Source organism: Chelon labrosus (genome assembly GCF_963514085.1).
Source record: "Chelon labrosus genome assembly, chromosome: 20".
Taxonomy (NCBI): Eukaryota; Metazoa; Chordata; class Actinopteri; order Mugiliformes; family Mugilidae; genus Chelon; species Chelon labrosus.
This window is the reverse complement of record NC_140353.1, coordinates 10,064,640-10,083,371: the sequence shown is the minus strand read 5'-3', so window position 1 is coordinate 10,083,371 and position 18,732 is coordinate 10,064,640. Positions and strand designations below refer to the sequence as shown.

Here is an 18,732-nt window from a genome sequence, read left to right as displayed (position 1 = left end):
AGTGGAGGCCATAAAATGAGTGTGAGACAACAGAACAGAGAGAAAGGTAGTGTAAGGCAATAAGTTTCAGTTTTGTGTGCCCCTGGTGCACATATCGGGGAGTCATAACAAGGCAGTACTGGTCAGATGAGCTCCAGGCTGTCATTTCTCTCCTTCGTCTTCACTCTGCCTCCAGATCCGTTTCCTCCCTAATGCTGTTGTCCGCTCCAACTAGATCCATCGTAAACCTGGCTACTGTAAGACCCGCAGAGGCAGCGACGCGCAAACATTCACTCAGGCACGCACACACACTCTCGCTCTCACATCACACATGCTGAGTTCCCTATGGGCAAGCCCCTGTAGAGGTGATTGAACACCGGCAGGGCCTTGTGCTCCTGTCATTTATAAAAGGTGTCACCATGAGAAACAGAGATGCTCCCTCTAACCTTATTAGTATGGCACGTCCATGGCTCTCCTTCCCGATGTTGACATACAGAGAGGAGCGGGACAGTCAAACGGCATAGGGGAAAAGCAATGAAAAAAGGAGGCAGAGCCAAGATAAAGGTGGAGCATGAGATAGACCAGAGAAACAGAGACATGACGAAACTGGAAAGAATTGGAATGAGAAAGAAAGAAGGGGCAGAGATGGAAGTGGGGGATGGGGGAGGGAAGAACAGTGGATATGAGAGGAAAAGGGAGATGGGGAGACAATAGGTGTGGCTCATCAATTCTGAGGGTGAGTGCAGCATGGCGGGGCTGCTGCGGCATGTAGGTGATCCATCACTGTGCCTGGGCCTTCAGCTCCAGCGCTCTCTCTGTCTTGCCTTCATGCCACCCCCCCTAAAACACCTTTGAATACCTCTGATAGATGTCTGGTGAAGGTCTGTCAATTCATTGCCAACCCTGCATTTCCGTCACTATCGCACTTCTCGAAATGAGGCCCTCGTTAATCTCCCTCATCATTTCTATCCATCTTATATTGCCCTTCTGCCTCCTGTCTGCCAGGGCAGAAACGCGTTTTGTTGCCTTGCATTTGTAAGGGGGAATATGCGCCCTGCACACAGGTGCATTGCATCATCTGTTTAGTGAGGCGGCAAAGGAGGAAGGTGCCCGCTTTGTTGCTCACTCAGGTTAAGAACTTATTGAAATTTAGCTCCATACAGAAGGCCGCCTTTCCTCAGGGTGAGGCAGGTGAGTCGCAGAGGATGGAATAGAAAGGCTGAGGCACTCCTGATAAGGTCAGGTTGCACATTGCTGCCACAGGCAACAAAATCAGCTTTCTTTATACATAGGGCATTTTTTTTGCTGCCACACACCAACCAGCTGTCTGAAGGGATGAACAAACAGTTCGTATAAAAAATGCATTCAAACGAACAAGAAACTGAAATAATAATGGAGGTGTTTAGGAATCACTGCCGTACGGCCATGTCCAAACAATCATTCAACAGGATATTTTTGCTTACTCATTCCCTCTGCAGGGCAAAACACAGACTGGTGGGAGGCTGATTCCTTTCGGGAGAATAAATCTGCAATATTTGTGCACCACTCCATTCATTTCTCATGACCAAACAGCAAGCAGCGTCTGCAAGTGAGTTTCATTACGAGCAGAAATTAGCCGTGTTGTGGGAGACAAGGTCGGACGAGAACAAATGAGTAAAGAGCTCTCGCCGGACAGGAAAACCAAAGGCTGATGAAAGGCAACAGAGTCTTTTGTTCAGGGCTCGCAGGACCATAGAGGTGTGCTTTACAACTGTCACGGTGTCGCAGGCTTTTGCATCAACTGTATTGTGCACACATGCTGCACAAGGGCAGGGATGTTTGTAATGAAAAATGACGACAGCCCCAGCTAGAGCCGCCGCTACACACCTCGTGTCACTACAAAGACGCGGGGATGAAACAGGTGACAGCCACCTACTATTGAACCGTGCACAAGAGGGATAACTTTAAAGCAGAACTTCAAAAAGCTGCGTCGAGCATTGAAGAGCACCCCACTGTTTTCTGTCTCCTCTAGTTTAACCCCCTCACTTAAAAGAACAGCATAAGACACGGGGAGACGTTAACGGGATGTGAAAGAAAGAGTTTGAGGTGGGAGTGTGAGAGGAGGAGTATAAATGAAAGAGGAGCTGTGCGAGCAAGAAGAAGAGAGTGAGCAAGACGGAACGAGGGAGAGCGAGGGAGTGAGAATGCCCTGAGTATTTTCCATCTTCTCTGTGTGGCCCACTTATCAGACAGGCAGCAGGGCAGCCTTGTGCTTACAGAGCCCTATTGGCTGATTCATATCACTAAACCACAGTTGAGATGGTAGCACACAGCGAATCAGCCTGCACAGCAAAGGCAGAAAATATTAGCTCTTACTACTTGTTAGGTGAATGGGAAACCACATACACTGAGCACATGAGGCGAAACTCATTGCTTAACTCGTATGAGCTAATACCGAGATGCATTTTTAATATGAATCCATGCTGTGACACATACACATGCACCACACATTTACAGACCATGTCACACCCATATTATTTGTCATGAAGTCACAATTTGAACGAATTACGATTAAATGACTATTCGTTTCGAAATCTAAAATTTAACGTGACACGTCAGTCAGTCTAAGAGAATAACACCTGCACATCTGAACAAGAAACGGGGGGCAGGTGTGTGACAAAAAAAAAAAAGAGCAAATAATGAAACAAACACAATTTTCACTTTAGTGCAGCACAAAAATGTGATGATTAAATTTCATGGTCTGAGTCACATGGTGATGAAAGACTGAGAAAAGTCTCTGATATACCAATACAAACAAAACATGGATAATTAAGTGTGGAGTTTAAAGGATTTTATTACAACCTACCAGCCAGGCAAGGGACTGCTAAGCGCATTCCTCTAATTTCCTGATAAATACATGTGCAGGTACAGGTACACTACTCATACTCTGTATATCTGTATATACAGCTCTGGAAAAAATTAAGAGACCACTTCCACAAATGTTTCTTAAATCAGCATCTCTTCATCTATGGCAGCCAGTCCATTCCAGTGTTTGTTTGATTCCAACACAAGCCTCCTCATTCTACTTACTGAGACACTGATCAGGTGATCACCTGAACCAAATCTTATTTTATGAGGAAGATTATAAAAACCACTGCTGTGATTAAAGATTGAGATTATCCCACCAATAATGATTTCTAAACTCTTCCTAAATTAAAATATTAGTGTTTTGTTGTTTAAGAAATGTTTTCTTTGCATTATTCGAGGTCTGAAAACACTGCATCTTTTTTGTTATTTTGACCAGTTGTCATTTTCTGCCAATAAATGCTCTAAATGGCAATATTTTAATTTCAAATTTGAGAGAAATGTTGTCAGCACTTTATAGAATGAAACAAAAATGTTCATTTTAATAAATACATAGCAAAACCAGCAAAACTGATCATTTTGCAGTGGTCTCTTATTTTTTTCCAGAGCTATATATATGTGTGATTGTTGTTGGTGGTCAGAGCCTGGGAGTCGTCGTTGTGTTCTTATGAAGTGAGACTGGAGAGCAGATGCTAATCGGTCTGTTGTTGGTCTTTATATAGTAATATGATGAGGACCTCTATAGTCCTGTGAGCTTTATGTAACTTTATATATACAAAGTGTTTTTCTACCGGTTAGTTCACACACCACTTCTAGAAGAAACTTAGGGTTCAGTGTCTTGCCCAGGGATACTTTGGCATGTGGCCCATGTGCCGGAAATTGGACTTCCGTGGACAATCCTACCTACTGAGCCCCTCATAAGCAGTTGTTTTGTGCAAATTTAGACCTATGAAGTGAAACAATGTGGATTTACATTACCATGTAAGTCTACATGGGTGGTAGCAACCTTTAGTGTTTAGCATCACAGCAGGAAGGCTCTGGATACTAACCTGCCATCTGGCTTGGACGTGTCTGTGCAGAGTTGTATGTTCTCTCTGTGCCTGCGTGTTTCCTCTCACAGACGGAGGTTCTTCATTCACAGGTATCAAGTTAAAATATGTCATAATTATGTCTGAACAAAAGTTCGATTTATCGATGATGAAGAGCCGTGGTGATCAAAACATCCTGTTTTGTTTTTCTTTTGTTGGAGTAAATAAGTGAAAACTGGAGCCTGAGTAAGCAATTTGTTTTCAGTTTCTTTCACAGTGCAGTGTAACAAAAGAAAAACCATATTTGTGCAGCAGTAAGGCTTAACACTGTTCGGTTTGAACCCTTTTTTATCAGCATGTCTTCGTGAGAGATATACAAGAACACTTTGTGGTCGTGGCTGTTAAGAGAGGGGGGCATGTATGGATACAATGCTGTGTGTTTACAGCTGTAATCAGTGACGACACCTGAAGGTATTAAAACCCCGCGCAGGGCCATGAAATTAATGACACACACACAAGGGAAACTACATTGCTGACCTGCTGCAATTGCCACTTGAGCTGTCGAAAAAGAAGAATTTATCTCTCCTCCCAGTTTTATTCACCAAATAACCAGCTTCGCATTAACAAACATCCTCATAACGGCATTTTAATTGATGATGGACTGAAGAACCACCGCATGGGATATTGACGTTCCTGAAGTCAGTAACAACACTTTGTTAGTGGTTATACAGTGCTGGTCACAGCTCAGAATAGCTGCATGACTCATCCAAAAGTTGAAGTTTGTTTTGCACGTAGTAAGGTGACAGGCAGCTAAGTAGATAAGAAGTCAGTCGCAGAAATAAACAGACACACAGGGAGATACCGTGATGGGCAGGAAGGCTAGGGCCAGGTAAGTAGATAGACAGTGAGACACGCGAGAAGGTGAGCGTGGCTGCAACCGCACATTTTTAGCGAGGGACCAACATGGGGGCCGTGTAAGGTTTGATTTGGCAGCATCAGGCCTCCAGGGGAAGGAACAGGCGAAGGACAGACCCAGAGCAGCGGGAGGCCATCGATTTCACCGCTGAGTCACAGACAGCGGGTCAGTCTTCAGCCCCGTCGCACCACAACACACACACACACACATTCGCAAGTGTCGCAGGTAGCTCAACACCGACAGAACCCTGAGGAGCAGAGGAAGGTATGGGAAGATAAGGAGACTGCACATACCAAGAGATACAGGTTCTACCTCTGATATGGGAATATTGTTTAACAGTGAAGAGCATTATCTAGGTGATTAGTATGTATTGCCAAAACGAACCCCAGGCCCTCGGTCTTATCACACACCCAGTGTGACTTTCTATTCCTGGAAATCAGCCTCGCTGCCTGTAAGGGCGTCTGTTAAAAATTATGCTGGGGGTTTGCTTACAGAGACACCATACAGGGACCAAAGCCTGGCATGGTCTGAAATGTGACCTTTACATGAATTAAAAGAGGGGAAAGCACACTGAAGGCTACATCACTGCTAGTAGATACCCATGACACACCGCCTGTCCAAAGTCAGCTGCACATATCCGGTCGCACAAACACATATCCACTCCCCTCTCTATGTCCTTTGCTTAACACACAATAAAAATGCCTACTTAATCCAAAATTAGTTTACTCCGCGGACCAACAGGAGATAGGGGCTCCCAGCAGAGGTTGTTACAGGAAACAGCAAGTGATATACATGGAACAGAGGTCTGCGATCCTGAGGATTAGATTCAGAGACAGAAGAAACACACACTTCAGTCAGTGGATGAATTGAACGCAGGCAACACCTCAAATCTCACACTGTGTTTGCTGCAGCAGCTTTCCCAGACGGAGAGGTGACACGTTTAGATGAGCTACAGGGAGGCAATAACAGATGCACACAGCCATACAAACAAACAAATAAAAAAGTACACTGGGCCAGAAACCCCTGGCTTTTGAGCTGATTTATTCAGAGCGCAGGATTTGTATGAAAAGCCATACAGATCTACTTCAGTATCAGTCTCTTACACTATGATCCATTCATGTATTCAATTGCTCCTCCCACTTTTCCACCTCTTGCCCTGCGTTCCAGGTTACTGATGCTCTGACGGCAATAATATTACGAGTCTTTCTGTGCCACCTCCTCTGACACAAACCTTTGATGAAGAGCATAAATCAAGGCTGAATGAATGAGAAATAGCAAATGAAGAGCTTGCTACAATAACAGACAGTTCATAGTCAATGCCTACTATGCAAAAAACAGACAACACCAAAACATTAATTATTAATAATTAATTGTATTTTTAGGTAAAAGTTTGATATGACCTCCAAAGTTTTGACTAAATCTCTTTTATCTTCAATAATAAAATTAGCACTCGTATAAGGAGGCGTGCTATGTCGTCCTCACTCTCCTGAATCTTACTCACTTTCCAGCGCCTTTCCCCTCTACTCATTCTGGTTTCCTCTCATATAAAACTGCCGCCTCCAATGACTCTCCTTGGCTTGAATTTTTATGTCTTTCTGGGGTTCATCTCGGAGGAATATTGCCAAGGTAATATGATGATGACCCTTAAGACTCCTCATTAAATCACTCAGTATCAGGGCATCAAGTAAATGTCTAAAATGTTAACAATAACAGCCAAGACGGTTCAGAACGACCTCGGGAAAGTGACTGGGAGTTCTTTTTATCTGCTTCAACCAAAGGTCCTCGTCACAATCTCTTACATTAGCACCCACATCAGCATCAATGTCACAACCTTATTCAGACAGCCAGACAGACAGTCCAAACAAAGTCAGTTAGATTCAACAACACTAAAGAGATGGGTGTCAGAGTGGCAGATGGAAAGTTGAGCATCTGTCACTGCGGTGAACCATTTGGCTGAAATCAAAGGGAGATGAGCTCCTTCAAAGGACAGGCAAAGCCGTGTCTGAGGCCAGACATGCTCTGGTGTGCTCCGCAGATAAGGGCCAAGAGGTTATATTGCTTTTCTTCTGTCTCTCCCTTTGTTCTCCTCTGTCTTATGGGAGTGGGAGGGAGAGACAGAGGGAAAAAAAATACAGAAACAAAAGTAGGAGACAGAGAACGGTAGAGAGAGACAGAGAGGAACAGAGAGAAAATGAGTCATGAACAGGTTGCCTGTCTTCCTCCGCTACAGCGCGCCATGTTGATCAAACACTCGTTAGTAGAATTTGCTTGGTGTTTCCGGACGACAAGCGTAATGAGCAGAGGTGGCTGGAGCAGAGGGGTGCCAGGCCGTGATGTGGATCATTTCTGACAGTAGCAGAGTACTTTTGCCTTCCAGCCCTTCCCTTCCCCTGCCTTCACCGAGCTTGCTGCAGCAGAGCCGTTGCCTCCAGCGTACCTTCGACTGGGAGCACTTTGACTCAGCTGGATGTGAGGCATGAGCTAAATAGCGGAGTAATCCTCAGTGGAATTTTGCAGGGAACATACACACTACTTCTAATCTCAAAGGGTTTGCAGGTTTACTTTCTTGGCACTGGGTGAAGAACACCACAGCCCTGGAGCACCATTTGTGAAGTTGGCTGCTGTGTGTTTTAAATGGCATATACTAGAGGATGGTACTGGTGCCCGTTGTGCTCTGCCCTAACATTGCTCTGCTCTTTAAAGAAAACATTACCTTAATACAGTACGTATTCTGACAGTTTTACTGTACATGTTTGTTCTCTAACATCATAACACAATTGCAAATACAATGATTCACTACCACATGGAAAATTTTTCTTTCATTTTCCTTGAGGGATTACAGCTCATTTTGGACTCTGCACTGGCCAGCAAAATTCAAAGGTCAGGCAAATGTTATTGAACTGATGGTGATTTTAAAAGATTTTCAAAGCGGGGAGTTGAAAAAAACAAAGGCCACCATTTGGCGTTATTGGATTGGAATGGCTGTTTGTCAGATACATTGATTTTTCTGCTACTGGTTTTCATTATGTTGATGCAGGCAGTATGTGAGTTGCCACATATGACCCCGCAGTCAAGTGCACAACACATGCCTAACCAACACTGGCAGATTAGAGCACTAAGAAGGACCCATTCTCCTCTAGCAAGGACAAGTCACTGTGACGGCTGATAATGACGGGGGGGTGGGTGAATAACGGCTAATGTCCTGTCACTTTCATGCCGCTAAGCACAGACTCATTTAGCTTTAGGTTTGTGTGTTACTTGTACTGTAAGAGATATATTCACATAAGGGCACAGCAACACAGTTTAGTAATGTGGCTCAAAACGTAGTCTAAACACATTGTTTGCAACGAAGAAGAACATCATGACAAAACACTGACAAAATGGCTGGAAAAAAGAAAAATAGTCATAAATTGAGAGTAATCAGTTGTGATATAATGGACTCACACGGCACGCAAGGTAAACAAATGCTGCAACATTTGCAAGTATGATAGTAATAGTATTTGTAAAAGGCATTTCAGTCATCCAACTCATGACAACATGGAGTAGATTATGCATTAGGATCTGACCTTGTCACTCCTCACATCACTGAAGAGGAGGGACTCCAGGGACACAACTTAATGCGAGGCAACAAATACTAGAGCTTGCGTATGTTGATGCATACAATGAAGGAGAAATTAATGAGCTTAACAGTTTGAGGAAATATCTAGCTGCAATTTTTCTGACACATATTGAGATTGCAATTTGATACGCAATATTATTTTTTGAAGTTTTCAATATTCATGAAGTAATACATTAAAAACATATGGTGTCACATTACAGCATGAGATACCATCAAAATATTAACTGTTTATTATATTTTTATGCAAGGATGAGAACTAATTAAAAAAAAACAACAATTAAACAAAGATCCACCATGACACAAGCTTTTACGGCTAAGTCAATCAAAAAAAAAGCCATAATAATAATTATGAAAAATATGTAACAATTCCAATGAGAAACCTTTAGTAAAGAATATATACCTGTGATGTCCATTATTTACCTATCTCATACCGTAGCATAAAGCTTATAAATTGGGCTAAAAAACTGACAAACCACAGAAAAAAAAAAAAAGAAAGTCACCACAATAGAATTTGCATCAGACTGAAAATGTCCCCACTGTGGGATAAATTAAAGGATTATCTATCTATATCTATTTCTTCTCACTCATTGCGCCGTTTTACATTTATAGTCGATAAAACAGCACGTCATCATGTCAAACACGGACGATGACATGGGGATACACCGTCTCCAGCACTAAACACTTTATTTTGCTAAAATAGTGAGTGCTTTCTTCTCAGTTTATAGTCAGTCTTTCGGAGTTAATGGGCCTGTTTGATTTGCTCTGTTTAATTTGAAGGATAGTAACATGTTTGGCTGGCATGTTAATTAATTCATGACAAGTGACAATTAATAACAAACAACTTTACAGAAGAACTTAACCAAAGACAAAATCTGTTAAACGGTCAAGAATAATAGCTGTAACATACAATGAACTTAAAGAAACAGTCTGAAATATGCCGGCAAAAACTTCAGTCAACTGACCTGCCCTCAAACACCCAACTGAACAGAAACTTTGGTAAGTAGCCACAAACTATTAGGTTTCCAAATGGACACATCGATATCTTCCTCACATGTGGTTAGGAAATTGCAGTTCAAAAAAATCAAATGGAAATGGTTGAACATTAAACTCACCTAAATCCTCTAGAACACTGGGAAGCACAACAAAACATGCCAATCATACATGTTTTTATAATCAGTCATGTTTAACCATGACGAAATGCACAATCTACAGTGACTACTGCATTATATTACACTTGAAAACTAAATTTAAAAAAGACGGTTTGCCAAATAATACCACCTTTTATCATATCTCCATTCTTCAGGCACACTGCTTGTTAAAGCAGAATAAATACCGACAACATATTAATCAAAGAGATTTTAACCATTGATGGTTAAATTGGTGTTTAATGAACAAAATAACCACAGTCTGTGGGCTATTAACACAACTAAGTGATTCAGTCAATGCTCCGCATCTTTTGTTTCGTCCATCCTTGCAAGAAGGACACTGATCATCGAAAAGCCACAGGTCTAGATGTCCTCCGCGTTGGTTATCACATGACATAGGGCTAATTAACTCTAGAGCAGAAAATAGAGGCCCTGTAAGAAGCAATAAACAGTCTCTATTAAAAGCCATCTAATTAGAATGCAAGCTACAAGGGCTTGAAGGAGAACATAACAAACACAGAGGCCAGTGTAATTGTCAACCAAGCTCTGAGGAAAGCAAACATAATAGACATAATCAGCAGAGCACTTCCTATAAGGTCACGATAGAATGTTGTGGAAATACTTCTCCATATCTGACTGAAGTTTTCCAGATGGTGTTTTCCTCAACCGTGGAAAAGGTCACAGACATTTCAGCAGGGCATGCACTTCAGATGGCATACCATCAATTATGACCTAATCTATTTGTTGATAACCGGTGAGAGGAACATGAAGCAGAGGAACTACTTTGTGTACATTTTGCCAAATCCATCCTTGCTTAAAATACATACGTTCGGTGTGATCTAAACAGGTTTTGGCCTTTACAGAGCATGTAAAGCAAATGACAGTCCAACACTCGGACAAACTTTAATTCCCTTTTAGGATCACTTTAAATAAACAACAATTCATGGACATGTGAAAAATGGGATTTTATTTGAGTCAGTCTATTGTGTGCTTGAGTACGTGTGTTTGTGTGTTTGCGTGTGCACCCACGGGTGTGTGTGTGTGTGTGTGTGTAAGCAGCAAGGCAGCTAAAGTCAACAAAGTAAAAAGTTATTAGGAGAACTGTAAGATTTCCGAGTCAGCCAATGCTCAAGGCCTTCAGGCCCCGTGGTTGATCGATAGTAATGGAAACGCCAGCAGGCCTCCAGAGCCCATTGCCAATTTAACCTGTTTTACCATGACGCAGTTGTTCCTCAAATAACCCAGCTGCTCACTGTGATGGACTGCAGGCTTCTGGTGCTGATAAGATGAGCATGCAGGAGCACAGGGACAAAAAAGACGGAGGCAGAAAAAAAAAGTGTGTGTGAAGGTGTGTGTTTGTGTGTGTCTACAAGCACCACTGGTTTAGAAAACACTTCCATGAGGCAGCTCAAGTGAGGCAGGCAAGCACGCAGGTGAGAAAATCTGCAGTTCGGCATCCAGCAGTGGAAACTTGCTCAATTTTCCTTGACTTGCATAGGCAAGACACAACACAGCACAAAACACACCCAGCCAGCTTCATGGCCAATTTATGCATCACGCTGGGCACATTATGACTTTGTCAGGTAAATGTGGTTGGACTGATGGAGAGGAAGGATTTTGACAGCAACTTAAAATAATAAATAGACAGATTCATCTACATTTCATTGCTTTCAAGGATTCATTCTTCGCCAACAGCTATCAATATAATAATGGGCTTGTTTTGATCTTGCTTTGCTCGTGTTCTGTTGGTCATTATCATTCCACAAAGTGGTGTTTTTCAGTGGATAGGGAAAAAGATTAAATCATTCTACATTAAGTTTTAAATAGTACAAATAAGGCAATTAGACAAATGTTTAAATCTGGATTAATTCTAAACCAAATCAAATTTAAGACAACATTTTAACTGGGTTTATATTCCAATTTAAAGTGAGATTGCACTCAATCAGTTTGCACTGAAACTCTAGACTCATTTATACCCTAATCAAGGATCAATTCTAAAGTGTCACTCGTTTAATTTGTTTAGATGGATTCATTTATTAGGATGACACTCAGAGGTTAGAGCGTCAAAGGAATATAGCAAAGATGCGAATCAACACATCTTTGACACAATCGTAACAAATCATGCATTTAAACTATGATACAACGCAATTAATTCAAAACGCATCTATGCTCCGTTACCTCTTATTACGCTGTCATTACAATTTAATTGATTTGGTTTAGGATTTATAGTGTTTATAAAGTTATTCTCTAGTAGCCCATTGTTTCTCCGTGTAATGTTTTTGTCCTCAGAGTCCTGACTGTTTGAATTGAGGCTCTGCAGTGAAAGACAGCTAGAGATAGTAGAGATAAAAAGAGAGTGTGAGAAAGGGGGAGACAGAATAAGCAGCCGAGACATCTGCTCAGGTATATAATGATGATGCTGCGGGGGAGGAAGAGAATAAGATATGGAGGTCACGTTCGCTAGCAAGGAATCTCCATCTGTCCCCCGAGGTTAGCAGGGTGAGCCAGGGATGACGGTGGGGCCCGGGGAAAAGGAGTTGGCGGATTGTGGGGAGGGCTGTACTGGACTTGGGAACACTGTTTGCCGGCTCAATTGTTATCCCAGAGGCCAAGCAAACCGTAAATGGGGTGTGATTGTTATAAAGTCTATCGTCTCAGCAATCTGCAGACCCCTGCCACACAAAAGCTGATGTTGGGATCAGGTGTAGTTTGTATTGATTTGCCCTCTCGGGTGAATTGCACAACACAACATCTTAAAGAGGATTGTGTTTGTGTACTTGCACATGTGTTGTGTTGTACAAAAATGTGTACAAAATTTAGCCATATTAGATGTTTAGGCTTATATCCTTCACTGGGCTCTGATCTGTCTAAATGTACTCTGCAGCGTAAAAAAAAAAAACAGTGTTGTACCATCAGAACAGTCAAACCAAGGAATTGATTCTCCCAGATGACAACAATTAAACATAAAAAGGCCCTACAGTGCATCAACGATATTCCACAAGACTCGCTTAGGGCCACCTTCCATCAACCCTATGATAGACTTTGCTAGTTTGGGGATAGTCTTGTCTTTGCCTGGAGCTCCCCAGAACCTAAGATCACCACAGTCACAGTATGGGGTAATAACAACCCCAAACATACAGCATCACAAAGAACCACATCTGATCTCAACATTGAGGAGTTAGTCTGGGGTTACATGAAGAGACAGAGGCAACAGTCACAGTCTATAGCCATTCAAGAACGGTGGCAGATTCTCTAAGATGCTTGGAACAACTTGTAAAGTACACTAAAACACTGCAAGATCACCTATTGGTGCTGTTTCAAAAGGAAATAGTGGTCATACCTAATATTTGTTTATTTTTTCCTTTTAGCACACTTTTCTTTACATGAAATGATAAACAAAAATACTTATAGCAGCATTTCTAAAAGCATCTATGCTTTACTTTTAGTGTCTAAAATGTTTGTGTGAAACTGCATATGCACTGAAGAGAGCTGAACTTTCATCCCGTCTTTCGTGTCTTCTCACGATGAAGAATTCCCTTAGAGGAAGGGCTTCGTGGCACTTAAGACCTTGAAAATATCTTGAAAGGTGTAAAAGCATAAAAGCAGTACGCAAAAAGAAGAAACATTACAGGAGGTGACGTGGCAAACATCCAGCAAATTGCAGACCAAATAGATCAATTGCGGGGCGTGATGATGATCTAAGGTCGTGCATTTCACATCTCCAGGATTCTGTAGATCAATGCTCTGTCTGCTCGACTGGTTTCAAGTGAGTTCAATAGTTATTGAACAAAGATTTTTACTTTCAGGTGTTTAAGCAGAGAGATAGATTACTGAGAAGCAGGCGAAATCTGAGATCTTTGTAGTTGAAGTTTAGATCGGGTACACCATCTACAAACTAGTTCAGGTTTGCGGTCTGAATAGCGTTGACCAATCCCGACGGAGTAGGGTTTCATGGCAGGCAAACAGTCCATGTAAAAAGCAGGAGGTGAAGTGTTTTGCCATACCTTAGCAAGCTAACATGGCATGTTGGTCAAGAAAGTGACTGGTTTTAAAATGTAAACGGTCCGATAATAGATGACTGGGTGTAGATCTAAACTCAAGTGAACAATGACTGGCGCATGGAGCAGGCAGCCTCTGGTCAGTTATCAGTAATTCTGATATCCTGATGGCTATACAGAAAGCCCCAAAATGGTCGTTGTCATTATACAATAATCAGTGGGTTTGCCATACTGCTTGTGCCTTAAATATCTCTAGTTGAGTAGGCTTTTTCGCATACAATTAGACAAATGATTAGTACATTTCATTCTAATATCGTACATTAAATATTTTCTGCCATAAAAAAAAAAAAATCTCTTTGGTTCTATTGGAATAATGTTGCATATGAACAAGCAGGACGAGATATTTTAAGTACGAGGTAGTTCTTGAGGTGACATGACTGCCAGGTATTTAATTTGGTATCCAAGAACATTTCCATTTAATTATATATTATTATTATTATTATTATTAGTATACAATACCAATGCCCTGTCTACATGTCTGATCTCAAGTGAGGCAAGCGAGGCAACATCCATATTTTCAATTTCATCATTTTTTTGTCAACTACAATGTGCACACGTACAGTATGTGGATTCATGTCCATTCGTGTCTCATCACAGTTCAGGTGTTTGTGCTCTCTCCCCAAACCTGTTTTTTTTTTTTTTGTCACCTTGCTGGAATAAGCTCCTGACACAGAAAATAACAGCTTTGTTCCACTCTCTGTATGAAACACAAGGTGACGACCTCCCACCAGAATGTAAAGTGCATTTTTCTCTTTAAATGCTCGAGGATGAATCACTAGAGAAAAAAAAAAAAAAAAAGTGGGGGGAGTTTCATGGGCCTGTGCTATTGATTCAATTTCTATGACCACAAATACTTTAAAGCATAATAAGCCTATGCTTCAAGAACCCATACCCTTTCAAGGCTTGAAATGGGTTTGTCGCTACCTACAAATCACAGCTCTCTGCAAAGCTGCCTTCTCTGGAGTGATATGTCAGTGACCACAGGGGAGAGGGGAAAAAAAACAGAAGGCAACAGACATGAGCAAGCCTCTGAAAAATGTAACGGTTTTTGTTGAGGATTTAGCCAGTGGTATGGCAGTGTGCGAGAATCATTCATGTTCTAGACACAGCAGATCCTCTGGGGAGATGGTGAATATTAAAGGCTTCGCAGGAGCCTTCCTCATGAAAGCTCTTGACAGGAGATTTGTTTATGACCTTCAAAAAAAGGAGGAGGAAGTCAGTGATAGCTCCGGCTGCCTCTTTTGCATCACAAGCCCGTCCCTGCCATAAAAAAAAGGGCACCTGCAGGTTCAATTTCAAGTATTTACTGTTGTCATCAGAAATGTGCAGCTCCTGCGCTTCTACTCATCATATAGGCACAATTCTTGTGTGAATGCAACAAGGCAATAGCTGCCTTTAAAAATATATATTGGCTCAGAGAGAAATACCTAGTTTAATTGTTTGCATCTACAACCAAAACTCGGAAAGTCAACATTTTAGAAAATATTGCACTCTCATTTCGCGGTGAGCAAAGTTAAAGCTGTCAAGATAAACGGCATCAAAACAAGAGAGAAATCAAAATATAAGGGTTTCTTGGAATTTCTTGAGTAAGCAGAAGGTCTCACCATATCCCTGACAAAGAGACAATGACATGTTGACATGTCTGCCTGTAAGACTGGTTTCACATACTTAAAAAAAATAAAAATGTCTTCTACTGTTAACTGCCTGTCTTCGTTTACGCCCTTAAAGAAATACATTCTAATGAAGGACTTGGTGTTGTCTCTGAAGAAATAGGTTAAGAATAATTGCCTGGGAGATCAAGCAAGAGAGCGAAAGTAAAAGAGTGCCTCAGACTGTCAATTTAAGCAAAATTTAAGACTGCCAGTGACGTGCTTTTGTTGCTCAACGCCCGCTTCTGCCTCAGTGTAAAAGTGCCAAGTGAATTAAAAGCAAGGAGAAGTTATATGCATGACATCCCAGACTATGCTCCCTACACACAGTGTGATTCACATTCCTTCAAACTGAATCTAACCACAACATAAAACTCTCCTCTGGAACACTAATGATGAAATACTGTGACAAAACTGTCTAGCTGTTCAGTCTCGTGTAAGGCTGACGGTCAGGTGAACACCTAACAGTCTAAAAACAGTGAAGCGATCCCCAAACCTCACACGGGATGACGTGTCCTTTTTTGTGTGCTTCTTCCAGCCACCACACTTCGATCACAGACACAGACGATCGATCGCATCTTCAGCTCATCATTATACTCGTGCGGTGGATACTCATCCAGAAGTAAATACTTAATGATGCTCTTTGCGTGGCAGGTAAACCAAGGCTCTGACTGTCAATAGGGTGGAGAGAGTGAGTGAGAGTGGCCTGAGCAGTGAATCATTCTAATTTAGGGATGTGACACTTTTTTGATCTCTCAATATCATTCTGTCTTGAGACCAAAAGAAGCGAATGATACAGCCAATTTACACAGAGTTCCCCAAACATTTACCGCAAGAAAACACCACCAAACCAAATCACAATGCTGAAAGCGTGACCCAGACTGAGCAGCAATAGTTTTCAAATAGATAGCAGTGACAACAAGAAGAGCTTGCTCCGTCCACACACAAGCAATATTTTTATGTTCTGCTTCTTTTTGGGACGTCCACTAGCCATCAACTGTCGGCAACAAAGAGACGGGCAACAAGTGATTTACTTTTTATGTGGACAGGGCTTAACAGTTCCCCTAGAAGCAAGGGGTGTGATTGTAAGTCTGCATTGCTTTGTTTTATAACCTGTCCTCACATGAATAGAAACGCTGATGACAAATGTTAAACACTGTAACTTACTCATGTCAGGGGGTGTCAAACTTTTTCAGTACAACACCAACAGTTGTAGATCAAAATTAACACATATTGCAACGTTTAAAAGGTGTGATCGCACATTTACTTTTACACAATCTCGCACAAGCACTGATTAGATCAAGTTTGTACATCCCAAAGAAAGCTTGCTGCTTGAAAGTTTTTTTTTTCAGCAGCTTACAGTATCACAACCTTTGCTGACGAGTCTTCTCTAACATTAATTGTACCCACTGCCTACCTTGTCTGTTACTGCACAGCAGGATGCATGCACACGCTGTCTTTGAATAGCTTTTTTTGTGGCAAACAAAAAAAGGTCCAGTTTCACACTATACATCATCTTATTTTGACAAGATTATATTTAAAGCTTCCGGTAATTCTGACAGTACACTAAACTATAAACCACCGTGACAACAAATACCTTTTTAGATACTGGAAAAGAGGACCAATACCAGATAAAATTAGTGCAGATTTGTAATAATTCTCTATTTTTTGGTCCAGACTAGTTTATCTGACCTATCAATCCGTGAATCCATCAATCCAAGTCCATGAGCCATCTTCATTTGCAGTAAACAGCACGAAAGGAAGACTGTTTTTGAAATTAGTCAGTTCCTTCAGCCCAGTTTGACACTGAAGGTCCAAGATTGGAACTTCTAGATTCTAGATTCAAGATGATTCCTGCTTGTTCCAAAAATATGTGGCAACCAGCACAAAAAATAAGTACTACTTCAACTCCAGCTATGCATGTTAGTCTATAAAATGCAAATGCTGTTGTAAAAAGCATTTGGATTTTTTTTTTAGTACATGGTTTCTGACTTTAACAGAGTCTGATCATTACATTTTGGCTTTGCAACGGTGTTTAAAAATGTCATTTTAGCCCTTATAGGTTATTGGATAATTTGAGAGTTCTCAAATCTCCATATTGTGTGTAAAACATACTCATACTTGCAGAAAGAAGGCAGGGACAGCAGAATTACGTTTAGAGAGAGTATGTTCTGAAATTCTGTTTGTTAGCCCATCTCTGTATCAGAAAATAATAACTTCTCATGAATAACAAGAGAGAAATCATAGAACAGAAAGGTAAGAAGATCATTTAGAGCAGCAAATGGGACTCTGCCCCCTCCCTGTCTGTTTTTCCATCAATTGTAACCTAGCTTAGATAATAGTGGTGCCACCTGATGACAGCATGTGAGAGTCCAGACTGTGTGTGAGCATAGACCACGCTAAACTCTACCTCATTCTTCACAGTTATGAAGGTATATTTAGCAATAAATTAACGTAAGCTGCCAAAAAGTTTGTCAGGCTTATTTTTTTTAAAAAACAAGAACGTCCAAATGAATGCTACATACACGGCTAAAGCTAAAGCTAAGGCTAACAACAAATAACTTCACTCACCACGGTGTTCTTCATAGCGGCCCTCATAGTGAAGCCTTCTGCTTTTAGCTCCGTCTTATTCTTCGACATTTCCTCAGGTGTTGTCTTCTTAATAAACGTGCCAGTCTTCAACACAAAACGCAGTGTTTCTCGGTTAACTAAGTAATATCGGAGCGCCTCTGTAAAACTTGATGCCCGTTGCTTTTTGTAGTGGTTGCTATGCGACCTTCTAGACGCTTTGGTTGGACCTGGTTGCTGCGGAGACGACGGCGTGTGCTCGAGCGCGCGCGCGTATGTCTTCCTGTTACCATAGAAACTCCAGGGCACTGCTGAAAATATGCAGATCAAAGTGTCGTGGTTAATCAGAAGAGGATGCATTAAGCATTAAAGAGGTTGCACTTTTTATTTTTTTTCATTGGATAGCAGTCATATCAAAAGATAGTCATTATGAAGATGCAGAAGAACAATTAATTTAATGAATTAACTTAATTGTAATTGCTTAATGTCAAGAACATTATAATAGTTCCTCTTTAAACTGCATTTTTTTTAGTGAATTATACTAAATGCTTTGGAGGATTTATTGTCTTACTAACTACATAATTTTTTTCATTATGATAGAATCAGAGCAGCTCTGTAAGCACTGCATTTGCCAGATGCATGCAGCTCCAGTGATCGCCACTACATTTTACACTTTGGTTCAGTGATAGTAAAGTCAAACTGCTGCTCCCTTTACTTAATTTAGCCTAATGGGCTACAACAGGGAAAGATGGCCCAACCTCACACAGGATGACCTGTCATTTTCTGTGCTTCTGCAACAGCTCCCAGGCCATTTTCATCTTGGACACAGAGGATCGATCACACCCTCAGATCATCATTATACCCATGCAGTAGACCCTCATCCAGAAGTAAATACTTAATGATGCTCTTTGTCTGTCAGGTGGACC

At 41.3% G+C, this 18,732-nt stretch overlaps 1 protein-coding gene across 1 annotated transcript in view; it reads right to left on the bottom strand.

Annotated features, from left to right (window-relative positions):
• The window catches only part of pacrg (PARK2 co-regulated), a 133,360-nt gene extending 115,214 nt beyond the window's left edge, over positions 1–18,146 (bottom strand). Inside the window, exon 1 of the mRNA XM_084569814.1 lies at positions 17,810–18,146. Coding sequence (XP_084425940.1) covers positions 17,810–17,878 — 69 coding nt within the window. The 5' untranslated portion in view covers positions 17,879–18,146. The remainder of the gene's footprint in view (positions 1–17,809) is intronic.
• Positions 18,147–18,732: the final 586 nt, after the last annotated feature.